Here is a 27,804-nt window from a genome sequence, read left to right as displayed (position 1 = left end):
TGGATACACGGAAAATGAAGGGGGAAAAAGGTAGGAAAAAACTGACGGAAAAGATGGGTAGGGGCGGAGATTTTAAGGAGGAAGAAGCAAGGACAGAGGAGGAAGGGGAAAAAGGTCGCACAGAGAGGGGGTGAACAGGGCACAGGTGTGCCCAGAAGCCCCACCAGGCCCCGCCCTCGGCCCCGCCCACCCAGCGCCCCCGCCCGCTCCCCAGGCCCCGCCCCGCCATCAGGCCCAGCCGCGTCAGGTCCCTCCCGGTCCTGCCCAGTCCCGCCTCGCCCGCGGCGGCCCCAGCATCAGGTGACAACCCGGAAACAGCGGAAGCGGATGAGGGAAGCGCGGCCGCGGCCCGGGGGGGCGGTGCAGAGCTGCAGGATCGTCGGCCTCCTCCCGGCCCCCTGCGCGGCTCTCATGCGGCTCCCTCGCTGACACCCGAAATCCACCTCTCGCCGTCCTCCTGGGGATCGCGGGGTCGCCGAGCTTGCCGCCCTCGGCGGTTGAAGTCATCGTTGTGCGGGCCCGCGGCGTTCGTCCATGGAGATCAGGCGGGGCGGCGATGGCCCCCCACGGGGGCCCGTCCTGCACATCGTGGTGGTCGGCTTTCATCACAAGAAGGGCTGCCAGGTGAGGAAGGAGCCTGTGCCCGCCCCCGGCCGTTCTGACGTTCGCGCGCTGCCGACACCCACGCCGTTCCGCTCGGCTCAGACCACCCTCCAGTGCCCTCGGCCCTCCGCCCCTGAACTTGACCCCTCTCTCTTGATCCTCGCACTCACCCTACTTGAAGCCCACCCCACACGCTCCCTGTTTTGCCCTCCCCCTGAAAATTGTATCTTGAGCAGCGGAGGAGCTATGTGTCGGTATGTTGGGGTAGGTAGATATTTAGGTTCTTCCGTGGAGTCAGAGGAAGGAATCGATCGTCGGCCCACTCTCTTCCTCATCCATCTCTGTCTGCGTTGACTTTCTGGTTGTCTGCTTTTAGTGGGATTCCCTTAGGAAAAAAAAAAATCAGCACTTGGGCTGCGTTTTGAAGGTAATGAGCTCTGGGCTTCCACACGAGTACCTTAGGATGGTCGAAGCACATGCGGCACCGTGGGAAAATCAACTTCCTTTGTTTATCTGTGAAAGCCCTGGAACCCCTGTTGGGCTGATGTACTGACTCCGCCCCCCTTCCCATTCGGCCTTCGAGTTCCTATTTAGTCTTGTCCAGATCTTGCCTTTTGATGAGAGATAGACTCTCCAGCTTAGCTGCAGTGAGGGGAAGTGTTATTTACTGAGCAAAGAAACGTGGAAATACTAAGTCATTTTTAAGCTTCTTCACTGAAATGGTGAACGGGAACAATAGGACATCTGCAATCTATGCATCGAAGGCAGGGGGACAACGGAAGAGGATTATTTAATGAGCGCAGACACTGGAAGGCAATGATGTCATAATGTGCTATGAACAGTGAATTGAAATGCTTAAAGTATTAAAAATGCTGATTGCTACCGCTAGGTAATATAGCATTTCAAAGAAAATGTAATATTTTAGAAGACTGATAGGCAAAATTTCAGTTCCTTAGAGGATAATGACAGAAAAGTGATGGAGTGAAAGTAGTTGTGTATGTGTGTGTTTTAAAGACAGCTTCACTTAAAAATATATTCCTCGTCCCTCAAGTAAAAATGACATAGAAAGTTACCAAGGAGGATGTGACATTGTTCAGGGTAGTATTAGAAAATTCCAAGCAACAGCAGTGGAATATATATGTTTTTTAAATGTGGCCTTACATTTGGAGGTAAGAAAATAAATATTTGAGATAGCTGTACTATGGCACGTGAGTAGTGCCTTTGTGCTCAGTCGTGTCTGACTCTTTTCGATCCCATGGACTGTAGCGCTGCCAGGCTTCTCTGTCCAGGGAATTCTCTAGGCAAGAATAACTGGAGTGGGTTGCCATTTCCTACCCAGGGGTAGAATCCACGTTTCCTGCATGCCAGGCAAGTTCTTTACCACTGGGCTACCTAGGAAGCCTGTAAGCAGTGTTCATCATCCTTAGATTTTTAATACTTTAAAACTTCATCTAGTTGTATGACAACTAACATCAAAGAGATGAAGTTTTAAAGTATTAAAAATCTAAGGATGATGATCACCGCTTACCTCAGATATGGGTGAAGCAACTGAAACTCAGAGGAAGTAGCTGATCTTGCCAAGGTTATGCTGGAGTCAGACTTAGAATTGCCTTGGTGCCCTGTGTGTTCATTCAGCTGAGCCACGTGGCATGTAGGAGTCTTTGAAAAAGTAAGGGGTGGGTCCCCTTCACAAACAAACGAAATTTATAATGACAAAAAAGAAGGAAATATTGGCAGGGAATAGAATAAACTCTTTTAATCATTGCTGTCATCTAAAGTCAAGATTAATTATTATGTGTTCTTCCTGTTTTATTGGTAGAAGTAATATAATTTATGTTTCCAGTAAGGAAAAATGATTTATTGTATGAAAAATGTATACTAATTAGGGATTGCTGCTGCTGCTAAGTCACTTCAGTCGTGTCCGACTCTGTGTGACCCCATAGACGGCAGCCCACCAGGCTCCCCTGTCCCTAGGATTCTCTAGGCAAGAAAACTGGAGTGGGTTGCCATTTCCTTCTCCAATGCATGAAAGTGGAAAGTGAAAGTGAAGTCGCCCAACTCTTAGCAACCCCATGGACGGCAGCCCACCAGGCTCCTCTGTCCATGGGATTTTCCAGGCAAGATTACTAGAGTGGGGTGCCATTGCCTTCTCCGTGCTTTCTCCTAGGGGCTGCTAAATAGCTACTCCACTCAGACAGCAGAGCAAATGAATGAAAAGGCTCTCACACTGAGTTGGTTGATAAAACTGACAGGTCAATGCAGTCAAAAATAAACTTTTGCTGGAGACATAATTTGTATAAATTTATGGAAGTTCATCCAGCTGGAATAGGATGTTCAGTTGATGTATAATAGTATAGGAAAAGATGGTAAAATAGTTTGTTCAACTACATTTCTAATTTTTGGTTGCCCTACTTTCCTCCCTTTTTTGTCTTAGTTTTTATAAAATATCAAGAAAGTGTACTAAAAATCCCAATATAAGTCATACAGGGTTTTCCAGGTGGCGCAGTGGTAAAGAATCTGCCTGCCAGTGCAGGAGACACAAGAGATGAGGGTTCAATCCCTGGGTTGGTAGGAAATGATAGCCCACTCCAGTATTCTTGCCTGGGAAATTCCATAGACAAAGGAGCCTGATGGGCTACAGCCATGGGGTCACAAAGAGTCAGACATGACTGAACACATAGGCAAAACATACGTTGTATTAGTTCTTAAACAATGTTCTTCACTTTTGCAAATGATTCTAGAAGACCTATAACTCTGCTTTCTTAAAAAATTTTTATTGGAGTATAGTTGATTTACAATGTTGTGTTAGTTTCTGATGTACAGCAAGTGAATCAGTTACACATGAATCCCACTATTTTTTTAGATTCTTTCCCGTATAGATCATTACAGAGTGTTGAGGAGAGTTCCCTGTGCTATAAATAGGTCCTTATTATCTGTTTTTATATGGTAGTGTGTATATGTCAGTCCCAATCTCCCAGTTTAGCCTTCCTCCCTTTCCCCCTACTAACCATAAGTTTGTTTTCTACATCCGTGACTCTATTTCTGTTTTGTAAATAAATTCATTTGTACCATTTTTTTAGGTTCCACTTGCAAGTGATATCGTGTGATTGTGATATCTATCTTTCTCAGTCTGAGTTACTTCACTCAGTGGGACAATCTCTAGGTCCATCCGTGTTGCTGCAAATGGCATTATTTAGTTCTTTTTTATGGTTGAATAACATTCTGTTGTATATGCACCACATCTTTATCTTTTCCTCTGTCAGTGGACATCAGGTTGCTTCCATCTCCTGGCTACAGTGAACTATGGGGTGCATGTATCCAACTCTGCTTTCTTAATCTCTCAAAAATCCAAATATGTTTGATGTTCTGTAAAGTTACATGCATTAAGTCCTAGGCAGAAGGACTGTTCTAGAGACTGCTTTTCTTTGTTAATCGGTATATCAGGTGTTTCAGACTTTTTAATTACATAAGTTTTCCCTCAGGATGAATTAATCAGCTACCTTCTTTTGTAAAGGATTAAAAGTACATGGCTCATTGAACTGTGGCTGGCTATGGATTGTTTTAGGCGGTTTGAGGGTGCTTTGTTAGACTGCTCTTCCAAGTACTGAAAATGCTGCAGGTCATGTTGAGCACCAGTTCATTCAATGCACTGAGATCATTCATAGAAAAAATTTCCGTACTTGGTTGTAATTTATAATATTTAGATTCAAGTGAGCCAAAGTTAAACCTTCATTTAAAAAAGTAACTCCTTGTAGCACTGTGCTGGGTTGAACATGCTGACTTTATCTAGAGGAATGTACTAAGTCTTTGTAGACTCTTCTGCTATATTCTGCTGTAAAGGTGCTCTCTAGTGCTGTGATAAAGAAGTCAGGTCCGTTCACATGGGCCAGAGGAAAAGCCATTTGTGTTGAAGATCCTCAAACTAGGCATGTAGATGTTCACTCCTTCATCTTGTTTCTGACATTTTTCCACCTTTGAGGCCTTCAGATGTATTTTAAATGAAAAATGTCTCAAATTAGAATCAACATCTATTAACATTATCATTTGATTATTTTCTCACTTTTAGTTGGTTAATTCATGGGGATGGATTCTTCTATAGATACATGTTTATATCTAGTGTTTGTTCTCATTTATTGATATACTTAACATTTAGAACATTTTAAGTGAGCTAAGGTACTACCATGACATTTCAAATGGTTTTGAAATATTTAGTCATTCCAATTCTTCCCCTGAAATTGTTTAAAATTTAGCACTTAGTAAAGAACTCTTCTTCCTTAAAAATTCACCTACAGTTAGACTCACTAACGTGAAGTAATTTATAGACTTCTCTGTAGTAGTTTGCTTATTATAGATTGTGTGTTCCAGAGTTTTGCTTGTTCTTTATTTGCTTTGTGGAAGTAAATATATAAACTGAATTTGTCAGATTCACCATAATTTTGGCAAAATAACATAATCAATGTATAGCAAATAAATCTTCTGGTTATTTCTTAGAGTGGAACTTTATTAAGCACTCAAATTAGTAGGGAATAGTTATTTTCCAAAAATGATGTCATAGAAAGTTGGAATTAGGAACTTCCTGGAAGTCCAGTGTTCACACTCTGTGCGCCTAATGCAGAGGGCACAGGTTCAATCCCTGAACCTGGAACTAAGGATCCTGCATGGCACAGCCAAAAAAAAAAAAATCCAAACCAGAAAAAGTTGGAATTATTGCTTTAATTTTGGCCACTATTCTGGTAGAGTTCATGGTTTTATATACATAGCTAGCAGTTTTAATTCTTGAAGAAACTGGTTTTACCAGCCTGTACTTCTCTAAAAGGTAGAATTGTGAAAGAACTAGAACTCAGGTTTGCACTAGTTACAGCAGTGAATAAGTGAGTAAAGCAACTAGATACAGTGAAGAGAACAGTGTATTTTCCTGTTGCACTGAGTGGGCTCATCATAGGAAAGTATCTGTGAGTGGCAGGGATGGGTTGAGGAGATCTGGAGGGACATTTGGTTTATGTTAGGGTTATAGTGTCAGGTCCTGACCCACTTCAGGTTTGGGGGACAGAAGGCTGGCTGACAAATACACCGTTTAGGCACCTGCTGTTGATGGGATCCTGTGGTGACACTGATGAAATATTGGGGAGATCTTATTTATAATTCTTGTTGTAATTAAATAGGTCTTTGTAAAAAGCAAATTTTGTGAGAATTAGAGGTTCAGTTCAGTTCAGTCGCTCAGTCGTGTCCGACTCTTTGCGACCCCATGAATCACAGCACGCCAGGCCTCCCTGTCCATCACCAACTCCCGGAGTTCACTCAGACTCACGTCCATCGAGTCCGTGATGCCATCCAGCCATCTCATCCTCGGTTGTCCCCTTCTCCTGCCCCCAATCCCTCCCAGCATCAGAGTCTTTTCCAATAGGTCAGCTCTTCGCATGAGGTGGCCAAAGTACTGGAGCTTCAGCTTTAGCATCATTCCTTCCAAAGAAATCCCAGGGCTGATCTCCTTCAGAATGGACTGGTTGGATCTCCTCGCAGTCCAAGGGACTCTCAAGAGTCTTCTGCAACACCACAGATCAAAAGTATCAGTTCTTCGGTGCTCAGCCTTCTTCACAGTCCAACTCTCACATCCATACATGACCACAGGAAAAACCATAGCCTTGACTAGACGGACCTTAGTCCGCAAAGTAATGTGTCTGCTTTTGAATATGCTATCTAGGTTGGTCATAACTTTTCTTCCAAGGAGTAAGCGTCTTTTAATTTCATGGCTGCAATCACCATCTGCAGTGATTTTGGAGCCCCCAAAAATAAAGTCTGACACTGTTTCCACTGTTTCCCCATCTATTTCCCATGAAGTGATGGGACCAGATGCCATGATCTTCGTTTTCTGAATGTTGAGCTTTAAACCAACTTTTTCACTCTCCTCTTTCACTTTCATCAAGAGGCTTTTTAGCTCCTCTTCACTTTCTGCCATAAGGGTGGTGTCATCTGCATATCTGAGGTTATTGATGTTTCTCCCGGCAATCTTGATTGCAGCTTGTGCTTCTTCCAGTCCAGCGTTTCACATGATGTATTCTGCATAGAAGTTAAATAAGCAGGGTGACAATATACAGCCTTGATGTACTCCTTTTCCTATTTGGAACCAGTCTGTTGTTCCATGTCCAGTTCTAACTGTTGCTTCCTGACCTGCATACAGATTTCTGAAGAGGCAGGTTAGGTGGTCTGGTATTCCCATCTCTTTCAGAATTTTCCACAGTTTGTTGTGATCCACACAGTCAAAGGCTTTGGCATAGTCAATAAAGCAGAAATAGATGTTTTTCTGGAACTCTCTTGCTTTTTCCATGATCCAGCGAATGTTGGCAATTTGGTCTCTGGTTCCTCTGCCTTTTCTAAAACCAGCTTGAACATCAGGGAGTTCACGGTTCACGTATTGTGGAAGCCTCGCTTGGAGAATTTTGAGCATTACTTTACTAGCGTGTGAGATGAGTGCAATTGTGCGGTAGTTTGAGCATTCTTTGGCATTGCCTTTCTTTGGAATTGGAATGAAAACTGACCTTTTCCAGTCCTGTGGCCACTGCTGACTTTTCCAAATTTGCTGGCATATTGAGTGCAGCACTTTCACAGCATCATCTTTCAGGATTTGAAAAAGCTCAACTGGAATTCCATCACCTCCACTAGCTTTGTTCGTAGTGATGCTTTCTAAGGCCCACTTGACTTCACATTCCAAGATGTCTGGCTCTAGATTAGTGATCACATCATCATGATTATCTGGGTCGTGAAGATCTTTTTTGTACAGTTCTTCTGTGTATTCTTGCCATCTCTTCTTAATATCTTCTGCTTCTGTTAGGTCCAGACCATTTCTGTCCTTTATCCAGCCCATCTTTGCATGAAATGTTCCCTTGGTATCTCTAATTTTCTTGAAGAGATCTCTAGTCTTTCCCATTCTGGTGTTTTCCTCTATTTCTTTGCATTGATCACTGAAGAAGGCTTTCTTATCTCTTCTTGCTATTCTTTGGAACTCTGCATTCAGATGCTTATATCTTTCCTTTTCTCCTTTGCTTTTCGCCTCTCTTCTTTTCACAGCTATTTGTAAGGCCTCCCCAGACAGCCATTTTGCTTTTTTGCATTTCTTTTCCATGGGGATGGTCTTGATCCCTGTCTCCTGTACAGTGTCACAAACCTCATTCCATAGTTCATCAGGCACTCTATCTATCAGATCTAGGCCCTTAAATCTATTTCTCACTTCCACTGTATAATCATAAGGGATTTGATTTAGGTCATACTAGCAGTTTTCCCTACTTTCTTCAATTTGAGTCTGAATTTGGTAATAAGCAGTTAATGATCTGAGCCACAGTCAGCTACCAGTCTTGTTTTTGTTGACTGTATAGAGCTTCTCCATCTTTGGCTGCAAAGAATATAATCAATCTGATTTTGGTGTTGACCATCTGGTGATGTCCATGTGTAGAGTCTTCTCTTGTGTTGTTGGAAAAGGGTGTTTGCTATGACCAGTGCATTTTCTTGGTAAAACTCTATTAGTCTTTGCCCTGCTTCATTCCGCATTCCAAGGCCAAATTTGCCTGTTACTCCAGGTGTTTCTTGACTTCCTACTTTTGCATTCCAGTCCCCTAGAATGTAAAGGACATCTTTTTTGAGTGTTAGTTTTAAAAGGTCTTGTAGGTCTTCATAAAACCGTTCAACTTCAGTTTCTTCAGCGTTACTGGTTGGGGCATAGACTTGCATAACTGTGATATTGAATGGTTTGCCTTGGAGACGAACAGAGATCATTCTGTCGTTTTGGAGATTGCATCCAAGTACTGCATTTTGGACTCTGTTGTTGACCATGATGGCTACTCCATTTCTTCTAAGGGATTCCTGCCCGCAGTAGTAGATATAATTAGAGGTTAGGGAAGAATAAAATCTGAACTTTGATTTATTTTGTTCTTTTTTTAGCTATGCAGAAAAACTCCTGAAGTGAGATTGCGTTTTCTGGCCCTCCATAACATTTTTATATATGGGTGGAGGTTTCTCCTTGATTTTAGCCATGCTTTTTCTGTGCTGAAATGATGAAAATTTCTCACTTTGCAGGGCTGCAACATTAACACTTAGCAGCAGTGGAATAGGTTTTCTTTTAGGCCTTGGCATCAAGACTAAGCAGGATAGGCGGTCAAGGAGTCAACCTTCAAGAAATCAGGAAGATTCTTTTGCCTTAAGATTCTCCACAGGTGGCTAGACAGTGCCTAAGAGTATATAAATTTCTTTCTTTACCTTAAGTCTTTGATCCCCAGTAACCCACAAATTACCTAAGTAATATCATGGGTAGTCTTCTCCTTGTTATCAGTGTGATTGCAGATCCTTTGCTGAGCACAGGTTTTGCTAGAAATGGGGAGATTGCAGAGATGGGCACTCTAAGAGGAGGATGAAGACCTAGACCTACTGAATAATTTTTAAAAAGACTGGTCCTATTATATTCTTTGGTTAAGATGCCATCGGATTAAAAACTCAGTTTTTGTCCTAGGATATTTTTAGAGGCTGTTATTTAAGTTGATTTTTTGGACAGTTTTTAAAATAGTTTTTCAGCTGTTTTAAGAAATGACATTTCTTTTCAGAAGTAGTATGTGTTCACTGTGGTAGAAAAGTGAGCATATAGAGAAAAAAGAAAACTGGCACTTAAAATCCTTTATCCTAGAGAAGTCTGCCTTGATAAATATTTCTCCATTTTTTAATGAATATACATAGCTTTTTCCAGGAATGTATTAAACTATAAACAAGTTTTCGACCTGCCTTTTTAATGTGACTTTATACCATTAATATTTTCCATTTTGAGAAGTATTGAATTTTAGCATCTTAAAATAGCTAAGTATTTTATTGAAATCTTTATTTAACTGGCCTCCATTTTAGACACTTAAGTGGCATTCCAGTGTTTTGCTATTTTAAATAGTGCAGCAAAGAACATCATTGTGACATTGCACCATTTTTCTAAGTGTGGAGACTATTTTAAGCCATCTTTTTTTTGTTTTTTTTTTTGTTTGTTTTTAATGGTGAGCTTGCTAAAATAGACTTTGAAGCAGAATATCCTGAACACAATTTAAATTACTCTGGATGATTCTGTCTTCATCACAAATGTCACCCATTGTACTATGGCATCTGGGTTTATTTTAACATAGAGTGATTCGCACATGCCTCTGACTCAGCGGGGCTTTTGATAACCAGTCAGAGAGAGGGAGATGATGGAGCAGTTAGCAGTTACTTCTCAGTGTCGACCAGAAACATGACGCTGTAGTCTTTCAGCTTACCCTCCCTTCTTTCTTATATGTTGCTTCTTTTCTTGTGTGGACTGGAAGGACATATCTACTAAATGTGTACAAAATACAACGGCTTAGTCATGAATTTTGAAAGAAGACCTAGAGAATTCTCTTTATCCAGGGGTTCATGATAGCTAGTTAAGCTGATAGATGCTTTTCTCACTTGTTCCTGGTCAGCAGTGTTCTAGGTAATTAAATCGTCAGAAGTCCAAGTTCAGGGTAAACTGTTTGGGTGTTCAGTTAGATTTGAAAACAGCCCTCTGCACTTGTATTTTCTTAATCCAACTTGTTGTCACAAGGTTTGCTAGCTATGTATTAACGGAATCACTGCAGAGTTGTTAATGAAACCTGTTCCTGCTCCCATAGCCTTCACGGGTGATATTAGTAATTTGTTAGGTTCTATTTGGTGGGTATGGTACACACCCAGAAATTGAAATCTTTTTTTTGCCATGTAGAAGTTCAGTATTGAAATGTTCAAAATAAATTTATGTATAACAGATTGCTAAGGTAGAGTTTATTAAAATAAATTGATTTAATCATTTCTTAAGTTTTCTAATTTTTTTCCTGTAAGAAAATAAATTTTTATCATCTTAGTATATATTCACAATAGCCTAGAGATTAATGTTCCATTTATATCATCTTATCCAGAAGTCAGTCTTCAACATTGCACCAGATTTTTTAAAAATAATTTCTCTTCCTATCTTCCATTGTTATTGTTTAGTCACTAAGTCGTGTCCGACTCTTTGCGACCCCATGGACTGTAGCCTGCCAGGCTCCTCTGTCCAGGAGATTTCCCCAGGCAAGAGTACGGGAGTGGCTTGCCATTTCCTTCTCCAGGGGCTTTGTATATGGAATTCTTTATATCTCTTAGTAGTTTCAGCTCTGCCAACTTTGTTAGAGAATAATGAGGAAGAATGCCAGTTCTTTTCTAGCATTGAATCTTCCAGAATTTGCAAAGGAAAGTATAATTGAAAGAAGACCTGATTTGTATGTCCAGCATTTCATTTCAAGTGAAAAACATTCTGACAGAGCCTTGGTGCTTACAATGTTTCAGTTCAGTTCAGTCGCTCAGTTGTGTCCGACTCTTTGCGACCCCATGAATCGCAGCACGCCAGGCCTCCCTGTCCATCACCAGCTCCCAGAGTTCACTCAGACTCATGTCCATCGAGTCAGTGATGCCATCCAGCCATCTCATCCTCGGTCATCCCCTTCTTCTCCTGCCCCCAATCCCTCCCAGCATCAAAGTCTTTTCCAATGAGTCAACTCTTCTCATGAAGTGGTCAAAGTACTGGAGTTTCAGCTTTAGCATCATTCCTTCCAAAGAAATCCCAGGGCTGATCTCCTTCAGAATGGACTGGTTGGATCTCCTTGCAGTCCAAGGGACTCTCAAGAGTCTTCTCCAATACCACAGTTCAAAAGCATCAATTCTTCGGCGCTCAGCCTTCTTCACAGTCCAACTCTCACATCCATACATGACTACTGGAAAAACCATAGCCTTGACTAGACGGACCTTAGTTGGCAAAGTAACGTCTCTGCTTTTGAATATGCTATCTAGGTTGGTCATAACTTTTCTTCCAAGGAGTAAGCGTCTTTTAATTTCATGGCTGCAGTCACCATCTGCAGTGATTTTGGAGCCCAAAAAAAGTCTGACACTGTTGCCACTGTTTCTCCATCTATTTCCCATGAAGTGATGGGACCAGATGCTATGATCTTCGTTTTCTGAATGTTGAGCTTTAAGCCAACTTTTCCACTCTCCTGTTTTACTTTCATCAAGAGGCTTTTTAGTTCTCTTCACTTTCTGCCATAAGGGTGGTGTCATCTGCATATCTGAGGTTATTGATATTTCTCCCAGCAATCTTGATTCCAGCCTGTGCTTCTTCCAGTTCAGCGTTTCTCATGATGTACTCTGCATATAAGTTAAATAAGCAGGGTGACAATATACAGCCTTGATGTACTCCTTTTCCTATTTGGAATCAGTCTGTTGTTCCATGTCTAGTTCTAACTGTTGCTTCCTGACCTGCATACAGATTTCTCAGGAAAACAAATCCTTGAGATGCTTACAAAGGAAGCAGAGAAGTGGAACAGCTGGTTCAGAATCTCACGAAGTCCTCTCCTTCTCTCAGTAAGCCTTGCATCCTTATTGGTGGAGTCCAAGGATGTGTTTAGTTGGTGTGCTGTTTGCCACTGTGGCTTCTATGGGTCTCTGACAGTGGAGTGGTTGCATTGTTAGATAGCGAACAAGGGTATTTTTGAAGTACTCAAAGTTCACATCAGGACACTATGTTATTGTTTTGGTTTTGTAGTTTTTCATTGGTGTTTTTCCAACCTTTTGCTTCTGAAGACAAAGTAAATGGACTCTGACTAGAGGACCCCAATTTGACTTGAAAACTATGGGAAAGGGTGGTAATTTTTATTATTCCTGGAGAGTAAACATATGTCACTGTTTTTTACATAGTTCATTTAGCATTTTGAAAAATTGTCTTTTTATTCCTTGTGGTTAGAAAATTATTATTTCACTTTCAGGCTTCCCTGGTCTCTCAGTAGTAAAAGAATCTGCCTGCCAATGCAGGAGATGTGGGTTTGATCTCTGGGTGGGGGAGATCCCCTGGAGAAGGAAATGGCAACCTACTCCAGTATTCTTAGCTGGAGAATCCCATGGACAAAGGAACCTGGCTACAGTCCATGGGGTTGCAAAAGAGTTGGACATAACTTAGTAACTTGTTCAATCAATCAGTCCTGTCTAACTCTGCGGCTCTATGGACTGCAGCACGCCAGGCTTCCCTGTCCTTCACCATCTCCCAGAGTTTGCTCAAACTCATGTCCATTGAGTCAGTGATGCATCCAACCGTCTCGTCCTCTGTCATCCCCTTCTCCTCTTGCCTTCAGTCTTTCCCAGCATCAGGGTCTTTTCTAATGAGTCAGCTCCTCACATCAGGTGGCCAAAGTAAGGAGCTTCAGCATTAGTCCTGCCAACGAATATTCAGGGTTGATTTTCTTTGGGATTGACTGGTTTGATCTCCTTGGAGTCCAAGGGACTCTCAAGAATCTTCTCCAGCATCACAGTTCAAAAACATCAGTTCTTCAGCGCTCAGCCTTTCTTATTGTCCATCTCTCTCATCTATGCATAACTACTTGAAAACCACAGCTTTGACTATATGGACCTTTGTCTCTGCTTTTTAATATGCTGTCTAGGTTTGTCATAGCTTTTCTTCCAAGGAGCAAGCGTCTTTTAATTTCATGGCTGCAGTCACCATCTGCAGTGATTTTGGAGCCCCCCAAAATAAAGTGTGTCATTGCTTCCATTGTTTCCTTGTGTATTTGCCATGAAGTGATGGGACTGGATGCATGATCTTAGTTTTTTGAATGTTGAGTTTTAAGCCAGCTTTTTCACTCTCCTCTTTCACCTTCATCGAGAGGCTCTTTAAGTCCTCTTTGCTTTCTGCTGTTAGTGTGGTGTCATCTACATATCTGCTGCTGCTGCTGCTAAGGCACATCAGTCGTGTCCAACTCTGTGTGACCCCATAGACGGCAGCCCACGAGGCTCCCTCGTCCCTGGGATTCTCCAGGCAAGAACACTGGAGTGGGTTGCCATTTCTTTTTCCAATGGATGAAAGTGAAAAGTGAAAGTGAAGTTGCTTAGTTGTGTCCAACGCTTACCGACCCCATGGACTGCAGCCCACCAGACTCCTCCATCCATAGGAGTTTCCAGGCAAGAGTACTGGAGTGGGTTGCCAGTGCCTTCTCCGCTACATATCTGAGCTTATTGTTATTTTTCTTGGCAATCTTGATTCCAGCTTATGCTTCATCCAGCCTGACATTTCGCATTATGTGCTCTGCATATAAGTTAAATAAGCAGGGTAATAATATAGCCTTGTTGTACTCCTTTCCCAATTTTGAACCAGTGCGTTATTCCATGTCTGGTTCTGACTTTAGCGACTAAACAACAATTCAGTTTTCACTTGTTAGCAGTCATCCTTTGTCTTCTTTTTCCCTCCTCTTATCTTCTTTTATAGTTATTTAAGTGTGAAAATTTTATTGCTAATTGAGATCAAATAGATTTTGCCATATGAGAGTTTGTTGACATAAAAAGATACTTGAAATATGAATATGTGTGATTTAATATTTAGTGTTATCCTTTCAGTGCAGTTCAGTTCAGTGGCTCAGTCATGTCCGACTCTGCGACCCCATGAATCACAGCACACCAGGCCTTCCTGTCCATCACCACCTCCCGGAGTTTACTCAAACTCATATCCATTGAGTCGGTGATGCCATCCAGCCATCTCATCCTCTGTCGTCTGCTTCTCCTGCCCCCAATCCCTCCCAGCATCAGGGTCTTTTCCAATGAGTCAAGTCTTCGCATGAGGTGGCCAAAGTATTGGAGTTTCAGCTTCAGCATCAGTCCTTCCAATGTTATCCTTTAGGGGATATATATTAATATCATATTATATATTAATATACACTAATTTAATATTATCTTTTTAGGGGAGCAATAGATACATTTGTTACACATTGTCTGTGCTAATACCTTACCAGATACCATGTTTGATCCCCAAATTTAACTTAGATTTTGGGCTGCAAACTTTCACTATAATAGTACTCTTACTGGATGATAATCATTCTGAATATTTCTTAGGCTCTGGAAATGTACTTTGTTTTTTGTCAGTGATTTTTCACATATACTCAGGACTGCCGTATACAATGTGCAGACCCTGTACAGCACAGCTGCAGGGGAGAGCCCTTCCAGTAGACTGCCATTGTTGGTGGGTCTCCCTAGACTATCCAGTGAGACTGCCTATATACCTGTCTTTACTTTCTGCTTAATTTTATTGGCTTTATTGTTTAAATTGTGTTTTGATTCAACAGAGTATTATGTAAGAGTCTCAGGTAACCTCCAAGAGAATTCCTCTTAAGCCTTTGTGCCATTAATTGTATGTCTGTGTGGATTATTTTGGATATATTGAATGGGAGCATACAGAGTATTGAGTCAGCACTCAAAACATGTAGAATTTACACCTTAAGGTTTATAAATCCCATTAAGTGCGAATAACAGATTCACTGTTGTTTTGTTTTTCCCCATACATCAACTGGGTATCTAACAATTTAGTCATATTCTACACTAGCTACCCAGAGTTAGCCTCATACTCCACAGGTTTAAGGGCTCAGCCCCACAAGATGCGCTTACTTTAGAAACCAGTCCCAGGTCCCCAGGCTACCTGCATTTCTGTCCAACTTTGCTACAAATTCAGGGGTTCCCGTGTTCCCTGTTTAGATTCTGAGATTTCCTAGAGCAACTCACAAAACTCAGGAAAACACTGCTTACTTTTACTGATTTATTTAAGGATACCTCTCTGGAATAGCCCAATGGGAGAGATGCGTAGGATAAAGTATATGACCCGAAGCATGGAACTTGCAAGACCTCTCTGGGAACAGCATCCTCCTAGCACCTCAGTGTCTTCATCAGCTGAGAAGCTTTCTGAACCTGATTGTTTGGGGATTTTGTGGAGGTTTCATTACATAGGCATGATGGATTAAATCATTAGACATTGGTGATTGAACTCAATCTCCACTCCCTCTCCTCTCCCTGAGATTGAGAGGTGGAGCTGAAAGTTCCTTGCTTGGAATCAAGGCTTCCTCATTCTGGTGACCAGGCCCCGGTTCCAGAGTCATTTAACCCCACCTAGAGTCACCTCGTTAGCTTGTTGTTCAGTTGCTCAACCGTATCTGACTCTTTGCAACCCCATGAACTGCAGCACACCAGGCCACCCTGTCCCTCATCAGCTCCCGGAACTTGTTCAAACTCACGTCCATTGGGTTGGTTATGCCATCCAATCATCTTGTTCTCTTTGCTCCCCTTCTCCTCCTGCCTTCGGACACTGGTGTGGTTGCAAGCATCTTCTTATGAATAACAAAAGATGTTCCTATCACTTGGGAAATTCCAAAGGGTTGTAGGAGCTTAGGGTTAGGACCAGGGACATAGGTCAAATATATATTTTTTATTACATCACACTTAACTGTCCTGTATAGCTAATAATAATGTTTTAAAAAAAGCTATAAAAATATTCAACAGAGAGTTGACTAATGAAACAAAACTATATTGAAATTATTGTATATATGTAGACACAAAGGAGTTTGTGTGGAAGTGTTATAAACTTGATTAGAAAGTTTAGCTGTCTCCAAATGCAAAGATTTATTGGTAGCAGGTAAACCAGTAGAATTCTAGAAAGTTGCCAACACAATATAGGCAATGTTCAATTTGTAAAAAGTTGTATCACCAAAGTTGGCTGTTTGAAATTCTGAATACATATTCCCAAAGAAGCATTGTTAAAAATATTCTGGGTGCAAGTCAGTCTAAAGCTGCCTTAATTTACTCATGGAATTCTTCAAGCATATGTAGTATCTGCAGTTAAAACAATTTTATGAGTTGACTATATTTTATATTCCAACTAAAGTCACTCAAAGCAGATTTTTCTTCAGTAGAATCAGGACAATATATTGACCATAACATAGCATCAGATATTAATTAGACTCTGGCCACTGGTAACTTGTTAACTAAATCATCAGAAAAATAGATTTTTTCCCCTCCCTTTGCTTCCAGAAAAATAGGATGGAAATAAGATTTCCTTCAGAAATTAGGAACTGCTTGTGGTTATCTTTTGCTTTTTTTAAATTCTAAAAGCAGTCATTTAAAAATAAATGCCAGTTTACCTAAAAGCAAACGATAATATTTTCAACTTACCGTCAAGTGGTTTAGAAAATGTATCCGTATACATGTGCAACACACATAAAGCAGTTTGTGGACAAAAATTAGCAGTTTGTGAATACAGATGAAAGTTATAAGATTGTTCAAATTTTCTATAACTTGGAAATTTTTAAAATGATGGGAAAAGAAAAAAGCAGGAATATTCCTTTATCTCCAACCCTATTTACCTCTCCAGAGATAAAACCTCTATATTAAAGATGTTTTTCAGGGATGTTTTTTAATTCATTTACAAAGATGTGCTATGTAACTGTTTGCATAAATGGAATTAAAGTAGAAGTAGGATTATACTATATTTACTGATACCCTGCTTCCTCATTAAATTTAATAGTTGCATTAATTTTCTATTACTGTTACCACAAGCCACACACTTAAAACAGTGCAAATTTATTAAGAGTTCTGGAGGTCAGAAATCTGAAATGGGTTTCACTAAGGCTAAAATCAAGGTGTTGGCAGCTCTGCGTTGCTTCAGGATAATCTGGGGGAGAATTAGTTTTCTTGCGTTTTCCAGCTTCTAGAGGTCACCTGCACTCCTTTGCTCAAGTGACTTCCTCCATCTTCAAAGCATCTTGAAGCATATCACCTTCACTGTCTCTGACTCTGCCTCCTCTGCCTCTCATAAGGACCCTTGTGATTACATTGGGACCGCCTGGATAATCCCCATCTGGAGATAATCTCATCTGCAACATCTCTTTTGCATTGTAAAGTAAGGACAGATTCTGAGAATTAGGAGATGGACATGTCTGGAGGGCTTTTATTTTACCTACTTCAAAGTATATCATACCTGTCTTGCTTTATCTATATATATAAATCTACCATTCTTTTTAACAGCTGGAGAGAACCGATGTAAAATCTTGTTGACCAATCCTCTGATGAATATTTAGGTTTCCAATTTTTATGCTACAGTAAGTCATTTCACTGTGAACATTTTTGTACTTCTCCATGTGAACATCTGTGTGTATTTGTGGAATAAATTCCTGAAATAGAACTTAAGTCAGAGTAAATGTATTACTGATTTGATAATTCTGCCAAATAGCCACCCAAACTGCTGTACCAATTTATAGTTGCACAGCCAAACCCCATATTCTTGTCAGCACAAGTGTGAATAATTTTTTTCATGTTTTTCAATAATGAGTAAAAATTTTGAAATTCCTATGTTTAAATAGGAGATTGAGCACTATTGTACTATCTTTTGGAATTTTCACGATTAAAGTTGTCGAATGAAAAAAGAAGGCACAACATAAAAGTTGTGAGTTAAATTTTATTTGGGGGCAAAATGAGGACTATAGCCCCAGAGACAGCCTCTCAGAAACGTCTGAGGAACTGCTCTGAAGAGGTAGCTGGGGAGGTCAGTATGTATACCAATACTGTGTGATTTTGGTGAAGGGGGGATACATGGAGTTAAGCACACATTTGGCAAAGGGTTACTGCTAGTCACAAGGAGCAGATATCCTTGTCAATGATTTTAGTGCTTGTCTAGGTATAGTTTAAAATTATATCTAAATTTTAAGATTTTAGCTGTAAGAATTTAGGCTCATAAATATTCTGAAAATATCTGACAGCCTGCTCTGCCAGTTTTTCTGAGAGCACAGAGTGCCTCATTCCTAATCTCTGCCCTAAAGTCCATTCAGAGTATGTTGAAGGTCCGTGACTGCAGTGATTAGTGACCTAATCCTTGTAGAGACAGGTTTCAAGTGATAATTTTTAGTTGGCAAAAACTTTTTGGATCATAAAGAGCAACATACTTCTTGATGTACTTGTGATAATTTGAATCCATGATGTTCATATTTATTTAAAAGCATGTTTATTCCATACTAAATGTTTTTAAAGTAAATACTATACATTAAAATTAGTGGTTTTTCAAATGAAATTATTTTGTAATAATTACCAAGTCTTCTTTTGTTAAGTATTGTATATTGGACTTTAGTGTTTACATAAAATACAATAATTTATTTCCTTGGTGTTTTGTGGGGGGGGTGGTTGTTTTTCCTGTTAAACCAAGGATTCTGAGTTGGTAATTTTTTTTCTTTTTTAACTTTGTAACTACCAGATTCATAGCTTCAGCTATGAGAACTTACATCCTTCTCTTGATGGCACATTTTGCCTTCCCTTACACTTTGAAGAATTGCCAGTATAAAACTGGTATGACAGAAAAGACACAGAGAGATGTGTGCTTGAGATTATTTATGCCTCCAGTTAACTGATATTAAATAACTGATCTTGGAGAGAAAGTTTGACTCCATAAATCAAACCTTTGAAAAATCCTTTCAAACTGAAATGTTGATTGCTTCTGGAGGTGGGGGGGAGGGAAATTTAAACATTTCAGTGTGGCAGGAGATTACCTGTTAAAAATAATCATTTTTAAAGCCCTTTTATAATCAGCTCTCATATGACTAGTGGCACCTTGATTACCTTAAATGTAGGAAAATCAGCCATCATGTCCTTCCACATTAAAGGTGAGATCTAAGTGATTCTCATCCCTATGTTGTTCCAACTTTAGTGTATTTATTACTGATGTAATGCAAATCCCTTTTTAAAAAGTATGTTTTGAAAGAAAATTAAATGTAAGTCAGTATGATACAATCCAGGTATTCAGCATTGAATTTTGTCAGCTCTCACTGAGATAACCAAAAGATAAAGAAGCAGAGGGAAGAATGCTGGTAAACCTGGGGAATGCCAGAAACTGGCGGCTTCTGCTAAAAACTTTGTTATTTCTATAAGATACAGTATTAGACTTCATTGATCAGTTCTCAGTCTTGGGGCAAAAAATAACCTAAAGTGGTAGTTAATGCCCACTCATCCCCTGACAGCTCATTGAAACCATAAGCTCCAGTATTGGCAGCAAGGGAGTCAACTGATAAGAAGCAAAGCTAGATCTTGACTCAACTTCTCAGGCTTCTTTGTTAACTCTCTCCTACTCAGTTCAAGAGGATATTGGTTTTTCTCAGGGCTCCTTGTCTTCAGTTACTATATTGGTTCAGTTCAGTTCAGTCGCTCAGTCATGTCCGACTCTTTGCGACCCCATGAATCGCAGCACGTCAGGCCTCCCTGTCCATCACCAAATCCCGAGTTCACTCAGACTCATGTCCATCAAGTCGGTGATGCCATCCAGCCATCTCATCCTCTGTCGTCCCCTTCTTCTCCTGCCCCCTATCCCTCCCAGCATCAGAGTCTTTTCCAATAAGTCAACTCTTTGCATGAGGTGGCCAAAGTATTGGAGTTTCAGCTTTAGCATCAGTCCTTCCAATGAACACCCAGGACTTTAGAATGGACCGGTTGGAACTCCTTGCAATCCAAGGGACTCACAACAGTCTTCTCCAACACCACAGTTCAAAAGCATCAATTCTTTGGCGCTCAGCTTTCTTCACAGTCCAACTCTCACATCTATACATGACCACTGGAAAAACCATAGCCTTGACTAGACGGACCTTATTAGGCAAAGTAATGTCTCTGCTTTTGAATATGCTGTCTAGGTTGGTCATAACTTTTCTTCCAAGGAGTAAGTCTTTCAATTTCATGGCTGCAGTCACCATCTGCAGTGATTTTGGAGCCCCCAAAAATAAAGTCTGACACTGTTTCCACTGTTTCCCCATCTATTTCCCATGAAGTGATGGGACCAGATGCCATGATCTTCGTTTTCTGAATGTTGAGCTTTTTTTTTTTCTTTTCTTTGCTAACTAAGACTTCTTGGGGTTCTTGAATGTTGAGCTTTAAGCCAACTTTTTCACTCTCCTCTTTCACTTTCATCAAGAGGCTTTTTAGTTTCCCTTCACTTTCTGCCATAAGGGTGGTGTCATCTGCATATCTGAGGTTATTGATATTTCTCCCGGCAATCTTGATTCCAGCTTGTGCTTCTTCCAGCCCAGCATTTCTCATGATGTACTCTGCATATAAGTTAAATAAGCAGGGTGACAATATACAGCCTTGACATACTCCTTTTCCTATTTAGAACCAGTCTGTTGTTCCATGTCCAGTTCTAACAGTTGCTTCCTGACCTGCATATAAGTTTCCCAAGAGGCAGGTTAGGTGGTCTGGTATTCCCATCTCTTTCAGAATTTTCCACAGTTTATTGTGACCCACACAGTCAAAGGCTTTGGCATAGTCAATAAAGTAGAAATAGATGTTTTTCTGGAACTCTCTGTTTAGAATGGCCTGGTTTGATCTCCTTGCAGTCCAAGGGATTCTCAAAAGAGTCTTTTTCAACACCGCTCTGCATTCACATGCTTATATCTTTCCCTTTCTCCTTTGCTTTTTGCTTCTCTTCTTTTCACAGCTATTTGTAAGGCCTCCCCAGACAGCCATTTTGCTTTTTGCATTTCTTTTCCACGGGGATGGTCTTCATCCCTGTCTCCTGTACAATGTCACTAACCTCATTCCATAGTTCATCAGGCACTCTATCAGATCTAGTCCCTTAAATCTATTTCTCGCTTCCACTGTATAATCATAAGGGATTTGATTTAGGTCATACCTGAATGGTCTAGTGGTTTTCCCTACTTTCTTCAATTTGAGTCTAAATTTGGCAATAAGCAGTTCATGATCTGAGCCACAGTCAGCTCCCAGTCTTGTTTTTGCTGACTGTATAGAGCTTCTCCATCTTTGGCTACAAAGAATATAATCAGTCTGATTTCGGTGTTGACCATCTGATGATGTCCATGTGTAGAGTCTTTTCTTGTGTTGTTGGGAGAGTTTGTTATGCCTAGTGCATTCTCTTGGCAAAACTCTATTAGTCTTTGCCCTGCTTCATTTCGTACTCCAAGGCCAAATTTGCCTGTTACTCCAGGTGTTTCTTGACTTCCTACTTTTGCATTCCAGTCCCCTGTAATAAAAAGGACATCTTTTTTGGGTGTTAGTTTTAAAAGGTCTTGTAGGTCTTCATAGAACCATTCAACTTCAGCTTCTTCAGCGTTACTGGTTGGGGCATAGGCTTGGATTACCATGACATTGAATGGTTTGCCTTGCAGACGAACAGAGATCATTCTGTCGTTTTGGAGATTGCATCCAAGTACTGCATTTCGGACTCTTTTGTTGACCATGATGGCTACTCCATTTCTTCTGAGGGATTCCTGCCTGCAGTAGTAGATATAATGGTCATCTGAGTTAAATTGACCCATTCCAGTCCATTTTAGTTCGCTGATTCCTAGAATGTCGACGTTCACTCTTGCCATCTCCTGTTTGACCACTCCCAATTTGTCTTGATTCATGGACCTGACATTCCAGGTTCCTATGCAATATTGCTCTTTACAGCATCAGACCTTGCTTCTATCACCAGTCACATCCACAACTGGGTATTGATCTATTTGGTAACAACTCCCAAAGTACATCTCCAATTCAGTCACCACCCCCACTACACCCTACCCTTAAACACGTCAAAATTAAACTCCTTTAAATCAAAAAAGGAGAAAGGCTTACTTTTTTTTTTTCCTTCTCCTTTTCCTCCTTTTTTCTTTTTCATCTTCTAAACTGGTAGGTTTGTTGATATTGTCAAATGGCATCAACAAGCATGGCTTATCCTTACTTCTGTCATTGAGAGTTTGAAAGCATTTTTGCCTGTCGAGATATAACTTTCCCTTTGATCTTCACCCCGTTGGCTAACATTCCTTACCATTTTAGGTCGAGTTCTCTTACCCACCCCTGATTCCAGGAGATGGACATGATAGTCACAGCTTACCTGAAGAATGGAAGTACTTGCCCTTCCTTGCCTTACCAGATGGCGCACACAACTACCAAGAAGGTATGTAAACAGACAGTGGAGCAATCAATAGAGGCCTTTTTTGTTTTTTTCAAATTTGCTCTGACATCTTAGAGTCTGAGTACTGGTATTGAAAGACATTTGGCCTAGTGATTGTTCATAAAATATTTAAGTGCTTGTTTGAAGAGGACTAGTGAGTTATGTATACTAGAGGATCTGCAGAAGAGTGCCAGGCTTATATTGGCAATGGTTGGTGAACATTGGCCACTCTTTTGCCAAGGTACATGATTAGCCATATTAGGACGTCTGCTATTGGTAGCACTTTCTGTATTTAAACCTCAGACTCCTCTCAGAGACAAACTCAGGAAGGTTACCTGGACCAGCTGCAGGCTGATTGAAGCTCTAGCTACAAGTTTACTAGCTTCATCTTCCAATGCCCATCTGAAAACACCTGGGGTTGTTTTTCCTCTCCTGAAGCATTGCTGTCACAGTCTGCTTAAAAGTTTTCACGCATGAGGAACGTGTTAACACCCTCAAAGAAAGCATCGCTGTGAAGTTAGTACAAATCTCCTATCACCCTATACATGAGTGCTTTGAATGGCTTAATGAAGAAATATGCTTTATCATGGTTTTATAGGCTCTTCTAAGACACCAGATTAAACTTGGTTTGGTTGCTTGTTTTTCTAAAATTTATTACTTTTTGTATGAAATGAGGCAAATTCTACTATGCAGTTTAACATAAAATTTAAATGCTGTATTTTTAACCTCACAAACCTTTTTAACTTTTTATTTTGTATTGGGGAATAGTCAATTCACAAATCTTTTTGTAAAAATATTTTTAGTATGAGAGCTTTTAAACATACAGAAAAGTTGGAAGAATAGTAAATATTTGACAGATTTTCTTTATATGTCTATGGTTTTGCCTATATTATACTTCCCTGGTGGCTCAGATGGTAAAGAATCGGCCTGCAATGCTGGAGACCCAGGTTTGATCCCTGGGTCAGGAAGATCCCCTGGAGAAGGGAATGGCTACCCACTCCAGTATTCTTGCCTGGAGAATCCCATGGACAGAGCAGCCTGGCAGACTATAGTCCATGGGGTCTCAAAGAGTCAGACATGACTGAGCAACTAACACTTTCATAGTTTTGCCTATATTTTGAAAGTCAGTTGTAAACATCATGATGCTTTATCTGTAAATACTTCAGCCTGCATTTTCTAAAAGTAAGATCATTCCTGGGATGACTTTGGATTTGACCTTTACCACAGCTAAGAGATTTAACAGTAATTCCATAATACCACCTTATATCCAGCCTACATTCAGATTTCCTCAATTGTCCTAAGAACTCCCTGGATCTGTTCAAAATTTCTGTGTTGCCTTTGGTTGATAGGATTCTTTACTTTCTTTTAACCTGGGATAATCCTGTATAATAAAGTATTTTCTGAGAAAGGCAGCTGTGGTCTCAATTCATCCTGTTACAATTCAGGCTCTAGAGCTTTTTGTGTGGTGAGTATACACTGAAAGGCAGGGAGAGGAATTCTAAGAAACCAGTGTTTTGATGCTAGAAATAAATCTGACATGGGTTCCTGTTACTTCATCGTTTTTGTTTCAATGACTGCATTATACTAATGTCAGAGTTGATTATTAAATACAAGTAATCTACTTTGGTATTTACATTTTTCTGTATATCTCTTAGATACTGTGTTTTTTCACTTGCCACCCAGAAATGGAAATGGAGCCACTATATATGGTATCTCTTGCTATCGACAGATTGAAGCCAAGGTAAAACAGTTAAAATGAAAACCAAAAAAATACTTGAAAACTCCTTGTACTGGCCACTTAAGATGTAGAACCTGGGGAAATACATATGCCTTTATTTTTCATGTGTAATATTGTTTTAAATTTTTACAAACTGTGTAGCTGTTTTCTCTACTATACCAGTTAATTCACATGAATGTTTTTCTAAGTTGAGATTAGTGACTATATTTGTATCATAATGTTTGGTACATTGTTTTTAGATAGTGATACCTAAACTATCCATTTATCTTCAGAATACTGTATTTCAGTTACATGGTATCCTTGAGTTTTCTATTTCTAATGTTTGGTATGAAAACTTAAAAAAAGGAACGATAATGAGTGTTTTTCTTTTTTTTAGAAACTTTCTAGAAGTAGTGGAAAGTACTGACCACAGCTGCAAACTACTCACAAGTTATCTTAATTATCTATAATTAAGATTTTGATCATTCTTAAACTTACCTGCCCTCTTAATGCCTAACTTAGTATAATAGCTCTGACTAACAAATTCAAATAAACCAAGACGGGTAGCTTCCCCTTTCCTGCTTTGTTTCTGAGCACCACCATTCTTTTTGCAGTGTGGATACGCTTTCTGAGTAGATCGCTTTCCCTTTATGAAATCATTAATACTCTGAAGTAGTGGTACTGGTATGTGTCAGTCACGTACGACTCTTTGTGACCACACAACTGAAACCCGTCAGGCTCCTCTGTCCATGAAATTCTCCAGGCAAGAATACTGGAGTGGGCCAATATTGTAAAGTAATTAGCCTCCAATTAAAATAAATTAATTAAAAAAAAAGAATACTGGAGTAGGTTGCCATTTCCTTCTCCAAGGTCTCCTGCATTGGCGGGCAGATTCTTTACCACTTGTGCCACTTGGGAAGCCTGAAGTAGTTCTCAGCTGCACATTGGAATTACCTGGAGAGTTTTAGATAAGTAGGGATGACGGTGTCCCCACTCCAGAGATTCTGAGTTAATGTTCTGGCATCAGGAGTATTAAAAGCTCCCCAGGTGATTCTCATATTCAGGGCAGATGTGAACCACTGCTCTAAAACAATCGTTTTTAACCAGAACTACTTGGAAACTTTTTAATTATAAGCATAATTGCTGGGCCTTTCCTTCTACAGACTGAATTAGAATCTCTAATAATTGATCCTAGGCTATCACAAAGTTTTAGAAGCTTCCTCAGGTGGGTAATTAACTTCATAAAAATTTTTCTTTTAATTTTTATAATGAACGTTTCAAACACAGATAAGAATGGTACAATAAATACCTGTATACCCAACCATCTACATTCAGTAGTCGTTAATATTCTACCACATTTGCTTTGTCTGTGTGTGTTTCCCTGAACCATTTGAAAGTAATAAGTAAATTCCAGCATAAACAAGCTAGTTAACTACATGAAATACCCCTCCACGCACAGGGCCTAGAACCGGGGACACACGTTGTAAATGTTTTTGGTTCAGGTGAATGAATGCTGTGCTTAATTGCTCAGTCATGGCTGACTCTGCAACCCCATGCACGTAGGCAGCCAGGCTCCTCTGTCCATGGGGATTCTCCAGGCAAGAATACTGGAGTGGGTTGCCATACCCTCCTCCAGGGGATCTTCCCAACCCAGGGATCGAACCCTGGTCTCCTGTATTGCAGGTGAATTCTTTACCATCTGAGCTACCAGGAAAGCCCAAGACTCCTGGAGTGGGTAGCCTATCCCTTCTCCAGGGGAACTTCCTGACCCGGGAATCAAACCAGGGTCTCCTGCATTGTAGACAGATTCTTTACCAGCTGAACTACCTGGGAAGCCCTTCAAGTGAATAACTGAATTTAGAGATAAAGAAATCTGAGAATTTGTATTTTATTTCTTCACATACTGACCCTTGCACATTGATATTACTAGATGAAATGAATCGAGCTGCTGCCTTTTCTTGGAAATCTGTTCCTTTTACCACCTTTTACCCCTGTAAATTGTATGTGTGTATTAGTCGCTCAGTTGTATCTGACTCTTTGCAACTCCATGGACTGTATGTAGCCTGCCAGGTTCCTCTGTCCATGGAATTTTCCCAGCAAGAATACTGGGATGGGTAGCCATTCCCTTCTCCAGTAAGTTGTATAATCACAGTAAAATTATTTCTCCAGTGCTGTTGTTATTAACAGCAGTTCTCATGCTCTGCCTAGACATCCTTAAAGTGGCACTCCATACTGCCTATCTCCCTTACCTCCTGAATCTGACCCACTTCTATTAGGGTTGCCCGTTTCTCCAAGTTGTTCTCTCCTTATCTGATAACTAGACAGATAAATCAGACATCAGAGGCCCTAGAGCCTAGGAGAAAGCCTTTCATTCCCTTTGAACAAAGGTGAGACCTAATGGATGAATCCAATAAAGGTAAAGAGGTAGAAGCAGATTGAAGAAAGACTCTACTCTCAATGTATTTAACAACAGATCATCAGTTCTCAGGCAGTTGAAGACACAGATCTGAGGAGATGTCAGGCAGTACACGAGAAGGGGGAGAGTCACTCTTGCTGCCCTCACAGCTTTTCCTGGGGTTGATCAAGTCTTGTTTCCTAGCAGAGAACTGCAGAAATCTTATGTGGTCTCAAAATCACCAGGACCTGAGTTATGGCTCAGAACTGGACTACAGTACAATACAGGTGTGCCAGGACAGACTCCCAACAGTGGAGAATAACCAGCATAACAAAACTGCTGACGATTCGTCCATCTCTGGAGAAACAAGCTCGTAAACTGTCCCCTTCTCACCAGAAACAAAAGTCTCTGAAAGGGGTATCCATTTTAAAACTGGAACCAAGGATGACTGGTTTGCATTATGATTGTGGCAATTTATACATAAAATATTCTCCACCAGACTGTAAATTCCCTGAGTGCAGAGATGGTCTCTCACTGTTACATTCCCATTGCCTGCCAGAGTCTAACACAGAGTGCTCTGGTTGATGTTTATTCATTCAATAAATATCTTCTGAGATTCTCAGTAAGTACTTTTAAATTTATTAAGCACAAGTATTTTTTTTCTGATTGCTAGCTTATATTGAAACACAATGATTTTTAAATATTTCTGTGAAAAATTTCTAATAATGACTATTTGTTTATAATAGGCATTGAAAGTACGACAAGCAGATATCACCAGAGAGACTGTTCAAAAAAGTGTCTGTGTTCTAAGCAAGCTGGTAAGTAACCGAATAACCTGTTAATATCAAACACTCATGGCAGCTTTTTATTTGAGAATAAAGCATTATTGGAATGAGGAGAGGGACTTCCCTGGTCGTTCAGTGGTTAAGACTGTGCTTCCACTGCAGGGGTTATGGGTTTGATCCCTGGTCTGCAAACTAGATCCCATAGGCCACAACTATGACCCAGCACAGCTAAATAGATAAATATTAAAAAAAATAATTTAATCATATGGACCTTACTAATAGGATCTGAAGGATCAGGGTATTTCTTCCAAGATAGTAATTTGACACATAGGGCAAGAATAGTCTCCTAGAAAAGAAATGATTATAAAAGATTTCAGTATCAGAAAATTGGTAGATTGCTAATCTGACTCCTGTACACAGTTTCTTGAAGGGTAGCCTGAGAAAATGTATATCAGTGAATTTTTTTTTATACTGGACCAGATGACCAATGTATAGGAGTGCTGAATGTTGGACGAATACACCATTTTGAAAGGCT

At 40.3% G+C, this 27,804-nt stretch overlaps 1 protein-coding gene across 1 annotated transcript in view; it reads left to right on the top strand.

The window, feature by feature from the left end:
* The first annotated feature begins 299 nt into the window (after window positions 1–299).
* Window positions 300–27,804, top strand: part of AVL9 (AVL9 cell migration associated) — a 66,958-nt gene continuing 39,453 nt past the window's right edge. The window contains exons 1-4 of the mRNA XM_040259672.1: window positions 300–624; window positions 22,255–22,375; window positions 24,028–24,113; window positions 27,231–27,302. Of these exons, the coding sequence (XP_040115606.1) occupies window positions 535–624; window positions 22,255–22,375; window positions 24,028–24,113; window positions 27,231–27,302 (369 nt within the window). The 5' untranslated portion in view covers window positions 300–534. The remainder of the gene's footprint in view (window positions 625–22,254; window positions 22,376–24,027; window positions 24,114–27,230; window positions 27,303–27,804) is intronic.

This window comes from Oryx dammah, unplaced genomic scaffold (assembly GCF_014754425.2).
Source record: "Oryx dammah isolate SB20612 unplaced genomic scaffold, SCBI_Odam_1.1 HiC_scaffold_18, whole genome shotgun sequence".
NCBI lineage: Eukaryota > Metazoa > Chordata > Mammalia > Artiodactyla > Bovidae > Oryx > Oryx dammah.
The sequence above is the reverse complement of the archived record's forward strand: the minus strand, read 5'-3'. Positions and strand labels throughout refer to the sequence as shown.